This window comes from Manacus vitellinus, unplaced genomic scaffold (assembly GCF_001715985.3).
Source record: "Manacus vitellinus isolate BGI_N305 unplaced genomic scaffold, ASM171598v3 scaffold_6_pilon, whole genome shotgun sequence".
Taxonomy (NCBI): Eukaryota; Metazoa; Chordata; class Aves; order Passeriformes; family Pipridae; genus Manacus; species Manacus vitellinus.
In genome coordinates this window covers 7,349,691-7,370,377 of record NW_021940750.1, presented here as the reverse complement: position 1 = coordinate 7,370,377, position 20,687 = coordinate 7,349,691, and the positions used below count along the sequence as shown (strand labels likewise).

At 39.4% G+C, this 20,687-nt stretch overlaps 1 protein-coding gene across 2 annotated transcripts in view; it reads left to right on the top strand.

Annotated features, from left to right (window-relative positions):
* SIPA1L1 (signal induced proliferation associated 1 like 1) overlaps positions 1-17,712 on the top strand; it is a 213,072-nt gene extending 195,360 nt beyond the window's left edge. For both annotated transcript variants that reach the window (XM_029964125.1, XM_018082653.1), the window contains exons 17-23: positions 4,975-5,214; positions 6,292-6,457; positions 9,383-9,626; positions 11,617-11,763; positions 14,194-14,308; positions 14,801-14,882; positions 15,635-17,712. In XM_029964125.1, coding sequence (XP_029819985.1) covers positions 4,975-5,214; positions 6,292-6,457; positions 9,383-9,626; positions 11,617-11,763; positions 14,194-14,308; positions 14,801-14,882; positions 15,635-15,778 — 1,138 coding nt within the window. In that variant the 3' untranslated portion in view covers positions 15,779-17,712. The remainder of the gene's footprint in view (positions 1-4,974; positions 5,215-6,291; positions 6,458-9,382; positions 9,627-11,616; positions 11,764-14,193; positions 14,309-14,800; positions 14,883-15,634) is intronic.
* Positions 17,713-20,687: the final 2,975 nt, after the last annotated feature.

Genomic DNA, 20,687 nt, shown 5'->3' with positions numbered 1-20,687 from the left:
TGAAGCTAAAATACCTACAGACTGGAAGCAATTTTTGCTAATTGTTTTGAACAAAGCTACTGTTTGTGCAAGACTAGATGTTTATCAGACAGTTCAATAGCTCCTCATACAGTAGCTCCAAATAAGGGGTTGTCATAGAGACTATAATGGTCTCCAAGTACTTTGTCATGGTAGTTCTGACTAAGAAATCTATTAATGCCCGTCCCGGTCTGGTTTTGTGCCTCTCTTCATTGGTCATTTTTGGCACCAGAGCTCGTACTCAGTTGGTATAAATCCCACCCAGGTGTTTGAGACTGGTGTTTTCAGTAGCTATTGCATGCATGAAGGACTTGAGGAAGTCTGTAGAAAACACTGTGCAGAAGGATTTACTTAGATTTTGGACATGTTAGCATGTGCCCCTTTCTTGAAGATAAAAATCTGTATGGTGGTTATCTACCTTTTATTTTAAGATAAGCATGCTTATGCTTATGTTCATTTTCTAACATTCAGTAGAATTTACCATATGCCCTTGCAGTACTTGTCTGAATGTAACTAGCAGTAGCATGAAATGTGAGATTCTTATATGCCACTTGTGATAAAATTGTCACTAGCATTTTCATTTGGAAGGATTTTTTCAGAATCGACTTTAAGAATCCTGGAAAATTTATGTGACTCTTGGAAGTTCTGTTGTAAAGCTGTGCCTAATGGGAATGGCATCTTTGTACATCTGAGGTTCTGGTTTCTTCTTTGAACTTTGCAAACATAAGTCTAGGTTGTTTTCTCATTATTTATAATATTATAACATTGTGTCTCCAAACATGGTATTTTCTCTGGTTAGTTTGGATTAATACACGTGATGTTTCTCTGATGATATTGAAATTATTCTCTCCCTGTATTTTTGGGGCTGTTACTGAAATTTCCAGATAAAAGTTCCCCAGGCTTTATGCTGGAGATAACAGTTGAGGTTTCTTTTTGCCAAGTTCCATTTAAACTCGGATGTTAATAATGCAGCTCTTTACAAAAAGGAGTAGTAGCAGTTTGTAGAACACATGGGGCATAATACTTCAGAAATACTGCAGTTCTTGGACCCACATCGTTTGTTGTGTTGGATTAAAAACAGACTGACTCATGTTCCTTCTTTATTATTGCTTATTTTTGAAGACTAGAGCATGTGTTTGATGCCTCACAATAAAGCAAAGGCACAGTCTGGGCTAAAAAGCTTTTCTTTTGTTTCTTGTGGCACCCTCAGTTGGTGGTTGCACACTGAATAACAGTGCTGACCTGAGGAAACCCCAGGTCCAGCTGTTTGCTCCCCACTGTCCCATAGTTCTCTCTATGGAGACACATCAGCTTGGAGCGGGAGTCTGGTGAAACTGGTACTTCCAAAAGGTAACCACAACTTCCTGCTTCAAGGAGGTGAAGAAGGGGGGACTAAAGAAAGATTCTGAACGGGCTACTTTTCATGAGAAATGAACAGCTTAATTAGTGTATTTATCAATTTCTAAATTGCTATCCTTTGCTGCTTCTCACTTTTTTACCTTTTACCTGTGGATGCCAGAATGTCTGTTACATCTTTAGAATTGAGTTTCTGAGCAAGAAGAAAAGGAATTTGGCCCTAAAAAGAACTCTGTGACAAAAGAAAATAACTACAAATTAGAGTGTTTGTGTCTGTAGAAGACGAGCGATAATTAGTGTTCAGATCATTTGATGGTGCATAAAAGAACTTGTACCTGGGTAGTGGTGGCAAAATGTAAATTATAGTGATTAACTTCTACAGCAGAGCTTCTGGCTGGGTTTTATTTTTCTTTTCCACCCCCATTCCAAAGTCCTTCCTGATGATTGTGCAGATTTCTCATAGCATCCCAGGAGAACTGCATTATGTAGGCCAGTAATTACACAGAATCATTATAGCTGAATGTCATTAAATGAAGCCATATGTGCTGATGGCATGAGTTCCTTACAAAAAAAATAAAATCAAACTTTTATTTCTACCCAAAGTATACAGTTTCTTATGATCCTCTTACAAAAACTAAATGGATAATTTTGGCTATTTGTAATAGGTACATTTTTCATTACTTCTAATAATTTTAAGATACTTAAAATATTATTTAATGGTTCTGGTATACTTTTATGAATGGCTCATCTGCAATTTTTGCAGTTCACCATTTAGTATTTGAATTTTTTCATAATTCAATTATTGATGTCTCAATAATAGAGGTGGGAGGTAGGGGACCAATAGTGACTATCTCTCTGTTCTGAAAATGAGGACTGAATCTCTTCTAGATGTAACTAAGCTGGTCCAGGTGTCTATTAATTCTCTGCTTGCTTCCTGGTGTCACATATTCTAATAACTTCCCATCACTACCATAGTGCTCCAACTCCTATTTAGTTTTTGTAGAGTTTATCCAAAGCCTTTTGCTCTCCAAATATTCTCTCCGTTAACAAGTGTGTCTTTTTACCTATCAGTACCCTACTGGCCTGCCTGTGTTTACTTGTAGGGTTAAAAACTTTAGTCATATCCACAGTTCTTTGTATAGTTCCTGAAGCACAATATTCTACCAAAAATACTATACTGTAAAAACCACAGCTCAAAATATGCAATGCACTTGAAAGAAAACTGTATTTAAAACTGTATGCTAATTTTACTTCCAATTGCCAGGCCACTCTTAGCATCTAGTATATGATACATTCTTTAATAAATATTAAAGTAATAATACTTAAAATACACTATGTATATCTACAATATGTTATATAATAAGATATTATTTTATGACATATACATATGCATCTTATATAAATTTTATATCGAGCATAATGAACATCAGTTTTTACTGTCTTTGCCTAGTAATATTAAGGATCAACACTACTAGCCTATCTAGTTGTTGTTATTGTTTTTTTGTTAAGAAATGGTTTCTCACAACTAGCACTTCCTTGAGCAATACCTGATGGATTAAAGAATTCTGAAATGTGAACTGAACTTTTACCCTACACTGAAGCAAAAGATTTTCCACTTCTTGAGTGTATTTAGAAGGGAGTAAAAACGAGGAAAAAAAATTGCCCCATACATTTTCTTTAAGGTTGTGCATCTTCCCCAAATCCTGGTGGTAAATTTTGTGGTAGTGATGCCTCACAGATGGGCTTGTTTGCTCAGCATGTGTAGGAGTTTTCTTTCGGTATTGAGAGAGAGAAAGGGGGAATGAAGAAAAATTTACTGCCTCTTCCCCTAGCTCTTAATTTTTTTCTCTGCTTTCTTGCTATAAATTATGTTTACTTGTATCTGTTACAAATACGAAGGTTGCGGTGTGCAGCACCATATATACAGGAAAATATCTTCCTGTATTTTCTCAATCTGTCATCTTGTGTATAGGCTTTTCAAATGTACAGATGAAGGGAAGGAAGAAATATAATTCTCTAATACAAAATCTGCATTTTTGTAATTTGATTTGCATACATATGGAGCAGTACATGTTGCCCCTGATGTGAGGGACGGCACGGCGTGGGCTGCAGCAGACAGTGTTGCTTGAGGTTGGAAGACTACAGTCCAGGCTCTTCATTAAATCCACAGCATTTCACTGCTGGGAATCATGGTGCTTAACTTGGGCCATATGAAAATGAAGTATATTTGAAGGTGATTCTTTAGACTCCATCTGTTGTCAATGAAGAGAAAGGAGAAACTCCAAAGCATTAATTCTCCCTTCATATCTGAGACACCTAGTTTGAGACAAGGACAATCACCTGCTAAGGATATTCTTCATTGACTACAGCAGGAGCCAGACAAGTGGCATAGATTAGATAACTGGCTCCCTAAGACTAAATGTAGGTGATATTGTTTTCCCAGGTGGCAAAAGAAATTTAACGTTAAATTCCTTTTTTCTGTTTCAGTAAGAGAAAGAGATGTGAAAATGCATTGTTCTATCAAGTTATAAAAAAATTGGCGAAGAATTTTCTGTTAAGCTAAGAAAGAAGAGATTATTCAGTGACTTTATTCAGCATTCCAGCTAATTTTTACTTCTCAGTCAGAAACTGTTCTTTACCATGGGGCCATCTGTTTCAAGTTCCTTCACTGCAGTGTTGGATACAGGGATGAAAATGTGGCTAAGTTGTGTAGAGAGCTGATAGAAAACTGGTCTTCAAATATATAATGCTGTTTCCGTACTCAGGCTGTACACAAAGGTTTCCTGTAACTGTGCTGATAAATATCTGACCTTTTAAGGTTGTTATAGTAAATGTTGTCTTAAGACCTAGCACTCCTGGTATGATGCAAGTTGCATCGGATTTGAATATCAGCATAACTAAAGGGTGTCTCCCATCTAAATAAAGACCCTCTCCTTCTTCCAGCAATAAGTTGCAGTTGGTCATCACAGCTCCATTTTCTATCTTGACAAATTGTGATATATGTTAAAAACCTGCTCTGACTTCTCAATTTAAGGGTTTTTTGGGGTTTTGATGTTTTGGGTTTTTGTTTGGGTTTGTTTGTTTGGGTTTTTTACTATGGTAAATAACTGCTTGTCAGGCAAAATCCAAGAAACCCTCTTTTGAAAGCTGCATGGGTTCTTCTTTTGTTTGTTGTGAGGTCCTAAAGAGACATTTCCTGTTGCTTAAGTTCCTTCAAAATATGTTTTCTTTTACAGCCAGGAATTCCAGCAAGAAGTTGGACTTAGGTTCTTTTTTGCTAATTCAACTACAGTGTCATGTATTACTTTTAAGCTGCCTAATGACAATGAACCCTAGATTTCCCATTTTGTGAAGGAAGATGAGGGGAGGGTGGTATATTGTATCCTTAGTGGTTGCTTGCAAAATTGTTCCATTACTATGTGACATGTTTAGTGATGCATTGGTGGAAAGCCCTCAAGAAGAGCAAACTGGTTTTGCTACTCTAGCCACTATTGATAAGAATAACGTCTCGTACCTAGAGTTCTGCTTTAAAAACAGTTAAATAAGGCACATATATACACATTTCAGGCAATTTTTGTCTTTATTATGTTCTTTTCCTAGTACCATGAGCTCACGACACTCTGCCAGCCCTGTTGTCTTTACCAGTACCAGAAGCTCACCTAAAGAAGAGCTTCATTCTGCCACTTCTCCCCAGCTTGCACCTTCTTTCTCCTCCTCCTCTTCCTCCTCGTCTGGTCCCAGGACTTTCTATCCTCGCCAGGGTGCTACAAGCAAATATCTGATCGGATGGAAAAAGCCAGAAGGGACAATAAACTCAGTGGGGTTTATGGATTCAAGAAAGTAAGACTGTTTTTTTTTTGTTCTTGTTTGATTATTTAATTATAAAGAAGCATTTTGATCTTTGACAGTTTTCTATGTAGAAGAGCTCAGGACTATTTAATACAATCCTTCGTCTTCTGTAGAACTTAATATTTAATCTAGAGGTCTGCAGTTAGGTTTAAATATTTAATAGTTTGCTAATCTTGTTCCCTGTTAACTTGTAGAAGTTTTTTGTTATTATTTCTAGAAACCTCTATGGATTTCAGTCCTATTAAAGCTTATCTTTCCTTGGGACTTCTTAAAGGTGACTCAAAATGCTGTTTGAGCAAATATTAAAAATCTTCTTATCATAGAGCCTGAGTTTTACTTAAGCCTCTCATCCATGTAGTAGTACGGTACATGCTGTGCATTAGCTCTGTGGCACTCCACGTTGCCTTGTTAAGATTGCTGCCTGTATCCAGTCTAACTGGCTTAAAGCTTAAAGCAAGCTAAGATATCATTGCATTACAATATGCAAGTATCTCTTTTGGAAGAGAAATTGAGAAGTAACTTTCTAGAGAAAATACTGTTAAGTCAAGTATGACTTAGCAAGTGGTTCAGAAAGCCCATTTCAAAGTAATTTATTCAACCTTTCTTGGCTGTTATTGAGTGAGGCACAGTATCCCTAGATGATACCAATAACTAGCTGTCAAAATAAAATGGTGAAACTTTGTGATAACCACATTATAAAAAGAAAAATTTAAAAAAGGAAAATATTAAAGAAACTTGGTGATTTGTGCTTTTGGGCTCACTGAAGACTTTTTTTTTTTTTTTAGTTTTGTATGGAATGCACATTATTTTAATGCAAGGGAGAATTAATTACAGTAACCTTTGAATTATTTGATTGCATTGCTAGTTTGTTTTTAAACAAGCTTATTGCTTCAACAGGTATCCATTAAGATGAGTCTTCACTGAAGTAGTGAAACTTCTTCCATCCTCTATGCCCCTTACTTAATTTTTTTTCTTTTAAAAAGTTGAGTGTTCTGTAATTCTTGTTTCATTCATGCCTCCTGCCTCAGGGCTTTGAGACCTGACTGTGTCTGTTCCGTTTCATTTCAGGCGTCACCAGAGCGATGGCAATGAAATGGCCCACCCTCGGCTGCGCGCTTCGGCGAGAGATCTGCGAGCATCACCCAAACGAACATCCAAGTCCACTGTTGAAGAAGAGCTGAAGAAACTGATAGATCTTGATAGCCCAACACCTGAATCACAGAAGAGTTTTAAGGTATGCTAAAGAGAGAGAGAGGATCTTTTCTATTCTCACTCACAACAAGAAAATAAAATGCAAAGCATTCCCTGAATTTTCATCATGGACAGAAAATAATCTGTTTGTAACAGGCTAGTAGGGAAATACATTTGGGAACTGTTTTGTTATTACAGTCTTTGCAATATTATTAGTTTTGTGTGCAAATTTAAAGAGATTAGTATGCCAAATTACAAAGAACATTTAGGACTTCTTGGTCATGGAAAATCCTGTAGTGTTGTCTTATATATTTGAATTTTTCTTCTCTTATTGCATCACCAGACAGTGACTTACAGTATTGAAACTCCTTACTTTTACTCCATAAAAGCACACTTTTATGCCTCTCTAATCCTGTTATCAAAAGTGATCCCTAAACTTAAGCATATATTTATACAGAATAGTTAGAAACATTTCTTGGTGTGTTTCAAAATGTATTTTATAACACAAGTGCATATATTAATTTTTAGAATCCATAATTTGGAAGAGATGTCTTGGTTTCTAGTCTCCATGTACAGCCAGTGCTTAACAGCTCATGCTCATCATCCAGAGCCCAAATTGTTTCCACAGCAACCATGCAGAACAGAGAGCTGCGACTTCTTTTTTTGCTAGTAAAAACCCAATGTAGCTTATTAAAACTTATAAGTGCTAGGTTCCATACACAGATTATTTCAGATGTTGCCTTTGAAGCTGGAGGAAAAAAACATTGTCACTGGCAAGATACCTTTTTCTTAGGTTTGTAGTAGCTCTGAGGGGACTGGGAAATGGGTGATGTGAACATCTCCTGTTGGTTGTTTTAAGCAAGAGGATTGTTCTCATTCCCTGAAATTCTATTCTGTTTTTAGAGGTGACCTGAAGATTATGAAAAGTATCTTCCCAAGTTTCTTGTTTTTTTTACTTTGGGATTAGTGAACCAGTTCTTACCCTGATCTTTATTTCCTGGTGACTGTAACAAGTATGTTAACCTAGGTTGCACTTCTGATACATTTCAGCAAGTTACAAACATTCTATCACTATCAAATTGCATCTTTTCCATTTTAAAAGTAACTGTTATTTCTGCCCACTGTATGACTTATATTTTACCTTGCCGAAAGAGTTGCTCTTACAGCATGAAATTTTTTGACACTTTAAAAGGAAAAAAAAAAAAGATAAAGAATGATAATGGCCTGCATTAGTTCACTGCACCAAAAATCCTCCTCTTTTCTGTCTGTTGTCTGACAAAGGCTTCATTTGCTAGTAGAATTTGTTCTAGTCTGTGGTTTTATTTGTCTTGTATTATCTCTTCAACATTCCTTATGTCATTACCTACCACTTAGACATTGTATCTTCTCAGACAAGTCACCCTTCTTTTTCTCTTTCCCCTACTCTGGTACCAGAAGACAACTCCTACTCATATTGCCTATGTTCTGAGTCCATCAGGTGTAAATATCTATGCAGCCTTTTAATCTCAACGTCAGATATTAACTGTGTTTCCAGCTCCTAATTCTTTAATGCTAAGTAAACTATGCCACCCTCAAGTAAATGCTTCTTGACTTAGCAGCTCTTTCTTTTCCTTCCCCTTTACCACTTCAGGTCATAACATGAACCTGCTGACTGAGCTTTTAATTTGCGGGGGTGGGGGGTAAGCAGTTTGATCCTCCATGTGACATAGTGACAACTATGTACCCATCTGTGTACCAGAAGCTGTAATTTCTCTAGGCAAGGTTCATACTGTGACAGGTATGTCCTGAGGGAGGCAACACAGAGGGGTGAATTTGACATAATAGAAAATTGGCACGTGGCTTGGCTTCTTTCCTTGTCTTTTGATGATAGCAGGGTTTTGGAAGTAACTGATGATCCTTGATCATAAAACCAAAACGCATAGCAATCTTCTCATACTAAAATTTGTACAGGTGGGGAATGGGGTGTTTGGTACTGTACATGGGAAAACCATCTGCCAATAGACCTTCTTCCATGCTCTTCTCCCACCTTGTAGTGTGGGATTTTGATCACAGGAATAGAATACTGTCTGCATTTTTTTTTGTCTTTCTGAGAAGAGAGGACTATTTTTATGTGCAGAGAGCAACTCTATGTTTAATCACTCTTTTTGGAAGTCCTATTATGTCCTTTTTTTGTTTAAACTTACTTACAGAGCAAATGAGCGTGGTGAGGTCTTCATTTCTGTTTGCCATTTCTCCATGAAAGCCTTCAGACCAAATTTCAACCAAAACGTAAAGAAATGTTAAGTCTTAGAGATAGTTACATTGCTACAGGTTTCATGAAAATCAGTCTCTGCTGGTGGGAATGGTTATGATAGCAGCTCACTGGCACAGGCCTGAGAGTGCCTAACTCCAGGCTAACCACAGCATTGCTTTCTCCTGTGTGGAGCATGGAGGAAGCTGGGATGATGGGGTAAGGCACAAGTTCTCTTATTCATGGGACTGTTTACTTAATTTTGATTTAAATAGTTATGAAGAACCACGGTGGTGATGGGTGTTGCTAATTGTTCAGTAATATGAGACTTGTAATTAGTTGGCATTTGCTGGTACTCTGCCTGCAGGCAGGCAGCCTCCCCAGGACAGCAGGAGAACTCTGGTTTATGCAGCACTGAGCCTGTTTCTGTAACCATTTCTCTGCTACACATCAGCTTGGAGTCCACAAGGGCTGCCTGAGATTTCCACTTCAGAAGTTTGAGGGGTGTTTAAAAGGTAAAATGTGAGATAGGGTGAAAACTAGGTGTTACCTAGTTTTAATCTCCTTCAAAGCCAATTCTTTTAGTTCTTTTTCGTATCCACTCTGAAAAAATACTATGTTAACACTTGCTTTCTTATTAAAAAAAATAAATTAACAATTATTTCAAAACAGACTTCAAAAGTTTCTTTATTGATTTTTTTTTCTCATTTCTTTTTATTTGTTTTTATGAATGTATAGTCACACACTCTGTCCTGTCAGTCTCCCTTTCCCAGCACTCCTACCACAAGGCGTGCCTTGCAAAGGACTTTGTCAGATGAGAGTATTTACAGTGGTCAAAGGGACCACTTCTTCACCTCGCGGGCCTCACTCTTGGACCAAGCCATGCCAAATGATGTACTGTTCACCAGCACATACCCTTCTCTCCCAAAATCATTGCCATTACGGAGACCATCATATACTTTGGGAATGAAATCACTACATGGTAAGTGAATTTCCCATTTTTCAACTTCCATAGGAATCCTTTGTCAGTTATGTTCAGGAAAAATGTTTGTTACAGCAATTAGTAGTTCCATCTTGATTTTGCTGAAATGAAGAGAGTCAAGTCACATGACTGAAAATATAAAATAAGACAGGAATTTAATTTTTTTCCCTCACTTTAGTGGTTGTAGGACTGCATGACTGGTCATGCAGTTACCTTGTGGAGGAAGCACAGAAATTTGCCTCACTGGCTGCGAGTTTTTACTATTTCTTACAAGAGTCACCTGGACAATGTGGACAACGGACAAATAATGTATGCCTGGTTATCTTCCAGTGACAACTTCAGGTGTCAGTTCCTTTAGTGTGGGATTATGGGAACAAAATAAGATTAGGAAAATATTGATATGAAGGTGAATAGATACTAGTGGACATTTGAATATACAACTACACCAGATACAGCTTTCATTGCACCAACTGTTTTTAAATTTACTCCCTTACCCTATCTGTTTTACAGGACTTGAGTTACTTATTTTAGTCACACAGCTAACTAGAAAAAAGTTACTTGGTAAACTGCTGTCAAGAAGACACTCAGCCTTCCTCCATTACTTTACTGAAAAGTCTCAGTAGGATTATCTCACGGGTTGTGTGTTGCTGCATGTGAATGTCCCAGTTGGTGAGAAAGGGAATTTTCGCAGGTTCCCACTGTACCTCATAACTAAATGTGTTTTCCAGAAATAGAGCTAGATCTCAGTGTAGGATTCTGCAATGTTTTCTGAAGAAGTACATATCTGCTCTGATTTATTCATGTTTTAGTATGTTTCAAGAGGAAGATGCAAGGCTATCAATAGATTCAACTCACTATACTGGGACTAAGCACAGTCTGTATTTAGATACACAGGATGCATTTGACAGTGAAGACTGATGAAAAAAGTCTATTTTAAATTCTTTTCGTCTGTCTGTGATCACCAGGCATCAGTTTTCAGTGTTTAACCTGACATTTTCATGAGCTGTTGTGTCTGTATAACGTTTCTTGCATAAGAGTTAGGAAACTGAGCTCACTTAATTTCTGCTTTTTATATGCACTAAAATAACTTTGCAGACTTGGTTATGCTTGTAACTGGCTCGTGGATTTGCCTTCTGAGGGCTTGGGGTCAGAAGATTAATGATACCATCTGAGTAGAAGTGGAAAGCAGCACTTGATCTCTTTTCATTCAGGTGCCTGTATTTTCCAAAAAGAAAACCACAAAACCTTCTTTCGCTGTCATGTTCTCTTGAAAGCCAAACTGGTAACTTCTCCTAGAACATAACCTTTCTACATTTGTCAACAAACCAAGATGTTCTGTTTTCCATAAAATGTGGAGCCTGCATGATAAAAAGACCAGCTATCTTGAGTGGCACACAAATTGTCTTCCCATACACACCTTTACCTTTTGCTGAAAGAAGAAATTAAGTTAGCTGGATATTTAATACCACAAGTATTTGTTGGCTTCCAGCTATTCAAAATTCTTTCAATTCAAATATTCCAGAGCACATCCTTTTTTTTTTAATAGAGAAAACAGTGAGATAAAAATACTCATATTTACTCATCTATCTTAACAAAACCCCTAGTTTTGTATTTTTACAGGAGCAAATAGGTACCAAGGAGCGTAGAAGCCCCAGCAAGCTGCAGAGCCCTCTAAAGTATCTTCAGCTTGTGCAGAGGCAGGAATCATTGGGTAGAAGAGTATTGCCCCCAGCCCTAGCACTGGGGTAGGCAGAGATTGGCTTTTGAAGTGCTCATCTGCAGAGATTAGAAAGGAACCAAATGTCCTGGTGCTAGAAAACTGGCTTGTAATGTGCTGTATCTGGTCAACTGCAGTTATCAAACATTCCACTGAATTTTGGTTCCAAAAGTGCTATGCCAGTAAAGTTAAAAATAGGGTATGCAGTAGTATTAGGAAAGGAATTTTGGGGTGTTTTTAATGGAGTTTATAATCTATTCTGCATCACTGTAGGAGAGTTTTCTGCCTCAGACAGCTCCCTCACAGATATCCAGGAGCAAAGACGGCAGCCCATGCCAGACCCTGGTCTTATGCCATTGCCTGATTCTGCCTCTGATCTGGACTGGTCAAACTTGGTAGATGCTGCCAAAGCCTTTGAAGGTAAGTTCAGAATATTAACAATTAGGAAGCTGGTCTTTGTGCATGCTTTGTTAAGGAGTGTGGGTTTTGTGGTTGTTTGGGGTTTTTTAATCCTGACTTTTGCTTTTGTTGTTCTTAGTGTTTCTACTCAGTCTGAAGCTTAAGTTCATTTAAAATACCAACTCAAGTCTCAAGAGCCTGAAACTTTATATATAATACTCAGATACCATTTCTTCATACTGGAATTTCTCTGTGCTGTGATTTGGCCAAATCTCTGTGAAACCGGCCACTTCTCATGTCATGTAGAGCAGTTGCAGGCATCACAGCTGGTGTGGAAAAGACATTTGACACAAAACTAAAAAAATAAAGTCAAATAGTAGGGAAAAAAGCATATGAGCACACTAATGATCACTTGCTTAACTGCACTAGCAAGAAGTATACGTAGTGCAGCTGAAGTTTGCTACCAAGATAACTTGGGAAATATGTTGTGTTGGTATGTACTTTTCTGTTGCCATTCTTCCCTTTGCATACTCTGAATACATAGATTTGCATGTGTTGTTTCCTCCTATGGCACTTTCTATCTCCGTGACACTTAGTAAACTGAAGAGAACTGTAAGCTGCTTAGATACATTTGAATTTAAAATTAATGCAGTTTAGACCAAAGGGAATTTACCTTACTATAATCCAATGGGAAAGTCTTCTAGGCTTGTTAACAGGAGTGCCTGTTCCTAATATCTGCATAAATATTGTCCCACCTTCATGGAAGTGTTTTCACCAATCCTGAATCTTTTAGACATTATTCAACATGGTTGGAGAAGGCTGTGAAGTAACTTGATTTTCTTGGCTGTTCTTTGGTAGTGGCCTCATACATCATTAAGTTGTCTACCTGGGTGTTTAAGATGTACATTTATCCTCTGCTCTGTTGCCACAGGAGTAATAGGAGCAGCATGGCTCATATTTCTGCTATGCAGTATCGGGGAAGAGTATTCAAAGTAAGCCTTGGTCCTCAAGAGGAGATGAATTTGTAGTGATGGTCTTTTCACCGCCACATAAGGGTGAAACTCAGGTTTTAATGCATTTCCCTGTGATTGGAGCTTCTGTTTAAAAGAAACCTGTTTCTTAGTGAGATTTATTTGACTGTGCTCATTAACCTGAATCCCTCAATTTTGTAGGCCCCAGACTCACTTGTGTTTCTCTTTAGAAGTGTGAAGACAGTCAGTGTGGTCAAGGTAACAAAATGACAGGTCAGACGAAGAAGAGCTGGGGTATTGTGTTGGCTGGCACCTTCATCCCACTGCTATGAAAATATGTTCAAATCTGACTTGGAGAGGGATCTCAATATAATCCCATTGGTCATTGGTTGTCTGGTCTCAATATAATCCCAGTCTCTAGTCTCTGCAAGGTGCCAGTAGGGATTGACAAGTACCAAGGAGCCTAAATTCTGATTTGTGATCCTGGACACCTACCTCTTCTGCACCATTGATTCGTGTCTTCAGCACAAGACCCTGAAGTTACAAATAGTGATATCTGTACCAGCTGAAAGAAAAACTGCCTGGATCCCTGAGCTACACCAAACTAGTATTTTCATTCACATGGGGGAAAAAAAGAGGAGCAGGAAAAACTCTATCAAATCTTAAGGCACGTTAATTTTAACCTTGTTGAAAGCACAAAATAAAAATCTGCCAAACAGAAAAAAATGATACTGTTCTGTTTCCAGTGAGTGACCAACAGCTGCTGAGGGAGAAAGAGGTTAATTTATTAAACTAAATGTGTTGATGTTACTGTTTGTGCTAGAAAAACTCCAGAGGTAGGAGGACTTGGTAGTTTACAGTCACACCACATGTGATACTGATACTCAGATGTGTTAAAACATCTGAGCAGTTACGGGACAAGAAATACAGACACAAGGCAGGAAAGAGGTTTAATGTTTCAATCTGAAAACATTTTATAAGGCATAAGGAAAAAATTTCACGGATCCTTTATGGAGTGAAACAAGCTAAATATAGTTACTCAGTTATAGGGTAGTCTCATACTGTTGTACCCAGGAAGCTCTGCGCAGCACTACTTGTTACAGCTTGGCTTCTTGTCCCTCTTGGAACTGGCCTTGCATGGATCCGCAAGCACTGCTGGGCTATCTCTGCTTTGCACTCTCCAGCATATCCCTCCCAGAGAACTTTTTAGCCTGAGAGTGATGCTTAGTCTGTGTGAGCATACAGTTGTGCCAGAGCTAGTACTTGCTTATTGAATCCAGTACAGTAGAAAACTTGGTGCAAACACTTGCAGTGCCAATTTGCTTCTGTCAAGTGGATACTGGTATATCATATCATCACCTTATCTTGCTTGAGGCAGATTTAGATTGCTTTGAGATCCTGCAGCATAGCTTTTGTACTGTGCATGAACAAATAATCATTACTGCTGCCATTGTTTTTCTCTGTATGTTTGCCTTCCCAGTTCAGCGAGCTTCATTCTTTGCTGCTGCTGATGAAAATCACAGGCCTGTGAGTGCTGCCTCCAGTAGTGATCAGGCTGAGGACCAGCTTACTGCACAGATAAAGCCTTACACAGGGTAAGTAAATACACCAGATGTGCAGGCTTCATCATTTATGAACCAAAAATCTTTATTTGGAAGTCATCTCCAGGCTTCACAGAACTCTTCATGAGTTCTCATAAAGAGGGAGGTGAGAAGTGAAAAGAGAAGAATCATAAGTCCAGTTGAACCTTTTTGCAGGTTCTTTGTTGTCTGAGGTGTTCATGAACCTGTCCAAAGCAATGGTAATTCAAGGCACTTAAAATGAGTTCAAGTAGAGAGAGGTCAAGTGATGGGATGGCCCCAATTAATCATGAGTTAAATTTTTTCTGTTGTTTAATGTACTGCATGTGTTCCAGGTACTCTTTATTTCATTCTTTTTGTTCATTTTGTGAATTCTTAGTGTACCCGAGTGCCACTAAGTATACCAAGTGCTTCATAAAGCCACTTGGTATAGACAAGGCTGTTAGCTACCCTATGTGAAGACAGTTAATCGTATCAATACCTATTCTTGTTTCCTGCTTTCAACAGTAAAGAATCTCCTCCAACTCTCGCCTCTAAAGTGGACCAGCTGGAAGGTTTGCTGAAGATGCTGCAAGAAGATTTAAGGAAGGTAAAGCATTTCATCTACAGAAGGATCTGTAAGACATATATTTAGTGCTACTGGTGGTGCTAATAACTGTGTAATCCTGCTTTGCCATGCCTGAGCCTTTGACAGTCTCATCCTTGTATGGGAAAAAGACATTTCTTTGCTACTTTTCTGAGGCTTCTAATTATGCATGGCTAGGATAGGGTATCTCAAACTGTAGGTGTTTGATTCCTCTGCTTAAATTAGGAGGGTGATTTACAGTACCTTCACTCCTAATTCAGGTGACACTGCAAAAGGCTTGAAGTTAGTCCATGTAAATGCATCCTGCTGATGTTGAAAAGTTGACAGTGTTATCTAAACATGTAATTTCTACTGTGAAAACTTCCTGCATTTTGTCAATGCCTACTTGGTCCAAGAAGGATCTGCTGTGGTGAGATGAAAAGTCTCTTGGGGAAGTATTTACAAGAACATTCCTATCCCTTAGTTAACCATCAGCACTTGTACATACAGAACAGGTCATGCCCAGTTCTATTGGACCACCTGGTGAGCCAGCTTCTGTATTAGAATTTAATACAGAGAAATCCTGTTCATGCAAGCAAAACACGAGGAAGAAAATATCACTAATGTCCCTTGGATATAGACCCATGTGCTGTTGCACATAAAATCCTTATAAAGAATGAGACTTATGCTCTTTTAATAGGTTCTTGCTGCTCTAGATAGATGGGAAGCATGACCTAAAATTTCCACTAAGATCTGTATTTTTCCTTATGCCTAAGGAAAAAGAGGACAAGGCCAGTCTTCAGGCTGAAGTGCAACATTTGCGGGAAGACAACTTGAGGTTACAGGAGGAATCCCAGAACGCAACCGAAAAACTGAAGAAGTTCACTGAATGGGTTTTCAACACAATTGATATGAACTGAGAATAGTGTACGAGGAAGGAAACTATCTATGAATATTATTACTGGGACTTAAGCTTTAATGCCACCTTAATTATGACATGTGAAAGTATAGTCAGAGCAATTCCCTGTTCTTCATCCTCCGATAACCCTTTTTTGCATCTCTGCGCGCACTCAGAACAATTGCAGATCAACAATCAATGTCTGCCTTTTGTATAAAAAACAAAGTAAATAATTTTAAAAAGGTAAAATAAAAGTTTAACTGCTAAAATGTGAATGTCTATTTTTTGCACATTGTCTCTTTATCTGTTATGTACAAAATGATTTGGAGGCAGGATCAGGCTTACTGTTCCATGTGCCTCTGTTTCCATTAACTCCTTTCTCTCTGTTTCAGGTAATCTGCTTTTCCTTGCAGCTTTAGCAAATATTATGACATCTAGAAAATTAGAAAGAAATGTTTACTTTGCTGCTCTTCTAACATTGTTTTCTGAAGTATGCCACAGACAAGGGGATGTAATGCAATGTTTTAGGTGTCTCCTTAGCAATTTGCGCTTGATTACTAGTGCTACCTTCCGATACATTACAGAGAGCGCGTGTCCATAGTGTATGGTACAGTACAACCAGCATCATAACGTTAGCAGAGAGACTAGAGAGGTGAGCCATGGGTGAGGCATATTATCACACATCTATTGCATTAGCATTTCTGGTGGCCTTTGTTCCCTGTGGAAACAATGGCTGCAAGGACCTTTACAAACAGCAAAACCAGGCATGCTGCAGTTCATGTCAGGCAGGCTGGGACATAACTGAGTACTGTTGCTGGATCGGTAAAGTACAGCCCCCTTCCCTTCCAGGGGAGTCTGTTGCTTGCATACATGCAGAAGACTTAGGCTGAAGTTGTAAAGAGATTAGGATTTCTTTTCCCTGAAATGTCTCCATGAAAATCCACACAAACCATCTCTGTGTACTGCCCTCCCATTCTGTTTCTCTGGACTTCTCAAATCACAGCAGATTTGAGAAAAGTTTATTCAAGTTGTGTTTTATTGCATGAGAGATCTTATAAATCCCTTACTATGGAAGATAGAGGAATATGTAAAGGGGAACTAGAGAAGTGTATTTTTCGACGCACTGGGACAGGATTGGAGCTCCGAAATCCCCGGTCCCATGTTTAGCATGAGTTTTCCCAAACTGCCTCATGCCAGCAAAGTTAACTTCTTGTTTTTTGAAGGAAAAGCTAACTTGCCACAACGTGTTACCTCTACAGAAAATACCTTTTAGGTGTCAAAATATGACTTTTAAGCGCTGCAGTCTGCACATCTGTGCAGCATGCTGAGAAACCTTTTCTACTCTCCCTTCTGAGGATACAGTTACTACCTTAGTAAATATTGCCTTGCATAAAGTGCAGTGTATTTGGGGGTTAATTTTGAGAGCATCCTCTCCCTCCCCTTTCCCACATTCTCAAATAAACAGATTAAAATCATTGGCATAATTTTGTCACAGACTTCCATGCTCTTTTCAAATCCCTTTTTCATGCTCTTTAATCTTACTGCACACAAGTACACACTACACTTCAACCTCAAACTTCATTTGTGATGCTAATCCCCATGGAGTTCTTCTCTAATGTTTTGTCATGGAAATGGATCTCTTTGGAACTATTTCTGGAGTGCTTTTGTAAAGGTTTAGAATGTCTTGGGTTTTTTAATGACTTGTATGAAGGAGATTTATATAATGCCTGATATTATTTGTAAATGGGAAATATTGCTAACATCTCTGAGCATCCTGAAGTCTTGCTTTTATTCTCTTTTATTTTTAAGTTTGGTTTTATTTTATTTCAAAAAATATTTTGGGACTTGGGGCAGACTATTTATTAGAGTTTTGCAACAGAGTTCTTCTTGTATGATGCCACTGAAGGCTACTTGTAAAATTCTGACAATAAAACTCATTTTAAAGGTTCTTCTAAACCATTTTCTTCTGATTTTGTTGGATTTGTTGTTTAAGACTTTCCAGAGTGTCCATGTCTTCTTGCTTTCTTCTCGTACCACTCTTCTCAGTGCTTACTGATGCAAGAGTTCCGTTCCCTATCAGATTCCTAGTTTTTATCTGTTTAAAGGCCATTACTTTTTAGGTAAAAACCACTTTATCCCTTGACTTTTTACTTGTATGATTGCACCAATGTATTTTCTTCCCCCATTTGCAAGGGTTTGCAACCTTTAACAGAGACTGAACTTCACCAGAATGACAGTAAAGGAGAGGCAGTGCTTTTTTATAATTTATCAGGATTTTAGTACTTACTTGGAAAAACTGAAACCAGTGTAGGTGAAAATCAAAGTCCCCTGGCACGCCAAACGTATGAGCATGTAACAATAACATCAAGTGTTAAGCTTGGGGGGGGAGATAATCCATTTGTTTTGTTTTCCAGATCTCCTTCTTTGACTTGGGAGATGGCCTTGGACGTGTTTTGAACAGACTTTTGTTTGGCCCAGTGGATCAGCATTCGGCACAGCTCAAAAATGTGGAACTAGGTCAGTCTGCAGGAAAGCATCTTCCAGTTCACTGAATAGATTCCTACAAGGCACGTGGGGAAAATAAATTCATCTCTTTCTAGGAGAAAAGTTACCCAACCAAGAGAGCTCTGAAGCAGCAAGAGCAAATAGACGCCATCTGATGAAAAATTGAGGTTGAACCTTGGAAAGAAAACTAGATGCTGTCTCACAATTTGTAATTGTGAGATTGATATTGGTAATTGAGTTGAAGGAGAAAGTTTTCTTCAGGTCAAGGAGTTGCCCTGTCCACATCCATAATGAATTCATGGCAGAGGTTCCCATGCTCCACCACACACACTGCTAGGTCAGCCTAGACCAGGGCAAGATCTAACTTGGAGGCATCTCCTTACAGAGTGTGTAGTTACTGGCCTAAGCAGAAGGCAAGTGGCTGTGGGAGGAGTGTGGGTAACAAGGGCTGCCTTCCTATTTCCCCCAATAGAGTAATGGTTTATATTCCTGGAAACAATTTTGTATTCCTTGTCTACATTCCAGTGCAAAGGTGCTGTTTGCCTTGTGGCAGTTTTTTGGATAGCTGGATGGGGCTGGTACAGCAGCAGAAGTCTGTCTTCTCTCAAAATCTGCCAATCAGGGTATGGGAGGGTGTCACTACAGAGGGGCTAGAGCTTGCATGACAGGTAATACTCTTATCAACAGTGATGCTGTGTGTAGGTAACAGATCAGAGACTAACAACATTGTGGTAACACAGGTGAGCTGTGAGGAACACAGGAGCAGAGTTTGCGAGGGGAGAGGCTGGTGGGAAGGAGACTGGGAAGTTAGGTATGGGGTTAAGGGAGAGGAGGTTTGGGGATGAAATACAACACTTTCAAGCTTTACTCCTCTGAAATGTGGTTACTTCTATGGGAAACTGTGTTCCAGCCCAGTTAATGAGGATTGTGAGAGAATGTTTTCTCCAGCTTTTCTTGTTGAGGGAAAAGTCCCCATGAAGCCATCACAACCTGGGAGGATTGACTTGTCTGCTTTTAAAATCTTTATGTAATCTTTCCTTGTCTCCTAGTGCCTTCTTTGGGGCTGACAGCTAGCAAATCCTCTTTTAAAGCAGTCGGCTGTCTCCTAGCAGACAGTTCAGCATGGTGTTAGTCCTGTATGTGAGCAACTTGCTTTGCTGCAAGACAGCAAGGGAACAGAGGCAGTTGCAGCTTATCACCTGGTATGGCAAGTTGGATTCCTTGGAGAAGAGATGACACTGTTCCTCCTCCACTGCTGCAGCTGGAGCAAGGACATGGGCTTCGCTGAAGTGGTTACTAATGGACAGGAACTGGGCAATGAGATGGTGAGGCTTGTACAGATGCCTTCACCTGTTCCTGATGGTAGCTGTGGTGAGGAAATCCTTGCCGTGCTTTTTAAGGCAATGCTGGAGGGAAAAGAAGCTCAAAAGAAGCTCATAGAAATATTCATAGCTCTGCAGTAAGAGCAGATTTAGTTGGGCATGAGGGCAGTGAGGCTGGGGAGTTTGTGTGAGTCAGACTTTTTGAAGGCCAAGGTCTAGATTTGGAGCTCCAAGGCAGGCATTGGCTGATGGCAGCCACCTACACCCCATTTCTGCAATGAAAACCAGCTCCAGCCCATGTCTGGGAAAAGCAGATCCTCTCCCACTTTCCACAGCAGCAGCTGGGGAAGTCGTGCTTAGCTTCAGGGAGACAGAGCTGGCTGCTGGGGGCCTTATGGGGTTTTACCCCACACAGTATGCAAGGTCATAGCAAGTAAGTCCCCCTCTCTGGCTTTTCACGTGCTTGCATGGACCTGTCTCCCTCCAGAAGGTGATTTCAAGTGTGTCACAACCAGCTTGTGTTTCTCCCAGATGTTTGGTGTCTGATTTAAAGTGGGCTGGGTTGTTTGTGGCAGAGCAACGTGCAGACAACTCAAGTGGGAGCACTTATGGGAAAGTAAAGCCAGGGTGCTGCAGCAGCTGCATGGCTTTATCAAACCGCAGGGCTGGGGGCAGCAGGATTTCACAGAACCACAGAGTATGCTGAGTTGGAAGGGGAGATCATTGAGTCCAACCCTTAGTCCTGCACAATCAGTAGCTTGATGGGTGCTGAGCATTGTTTTCTCCACTAATCAACTTCCTACAGTACAGTTCTGCTTTGTTTCTAGAGATTTCCCATTTCTGTACTCGGTACCACTTATTCATGCTTTAATAAGGGCCTAGATCGAGCCCCCTGGTTGTCCTTCACTCTGTGCTGCCCGCAAGGACACACGTGCTGCCGGGTGGGGAGCCACAGCTGGGGCAGAAGATGCTCTCGGCAACCAAAAAAGGCCCATCAGCTCTTGGCATCAAAGTCAGAGACTGAAACTAGGATGTGTTCAAGGACTAGGACTGAACATGATTTCCTAACCTCATGTTGTGATAGTGGCAAATGCCACCAACTAG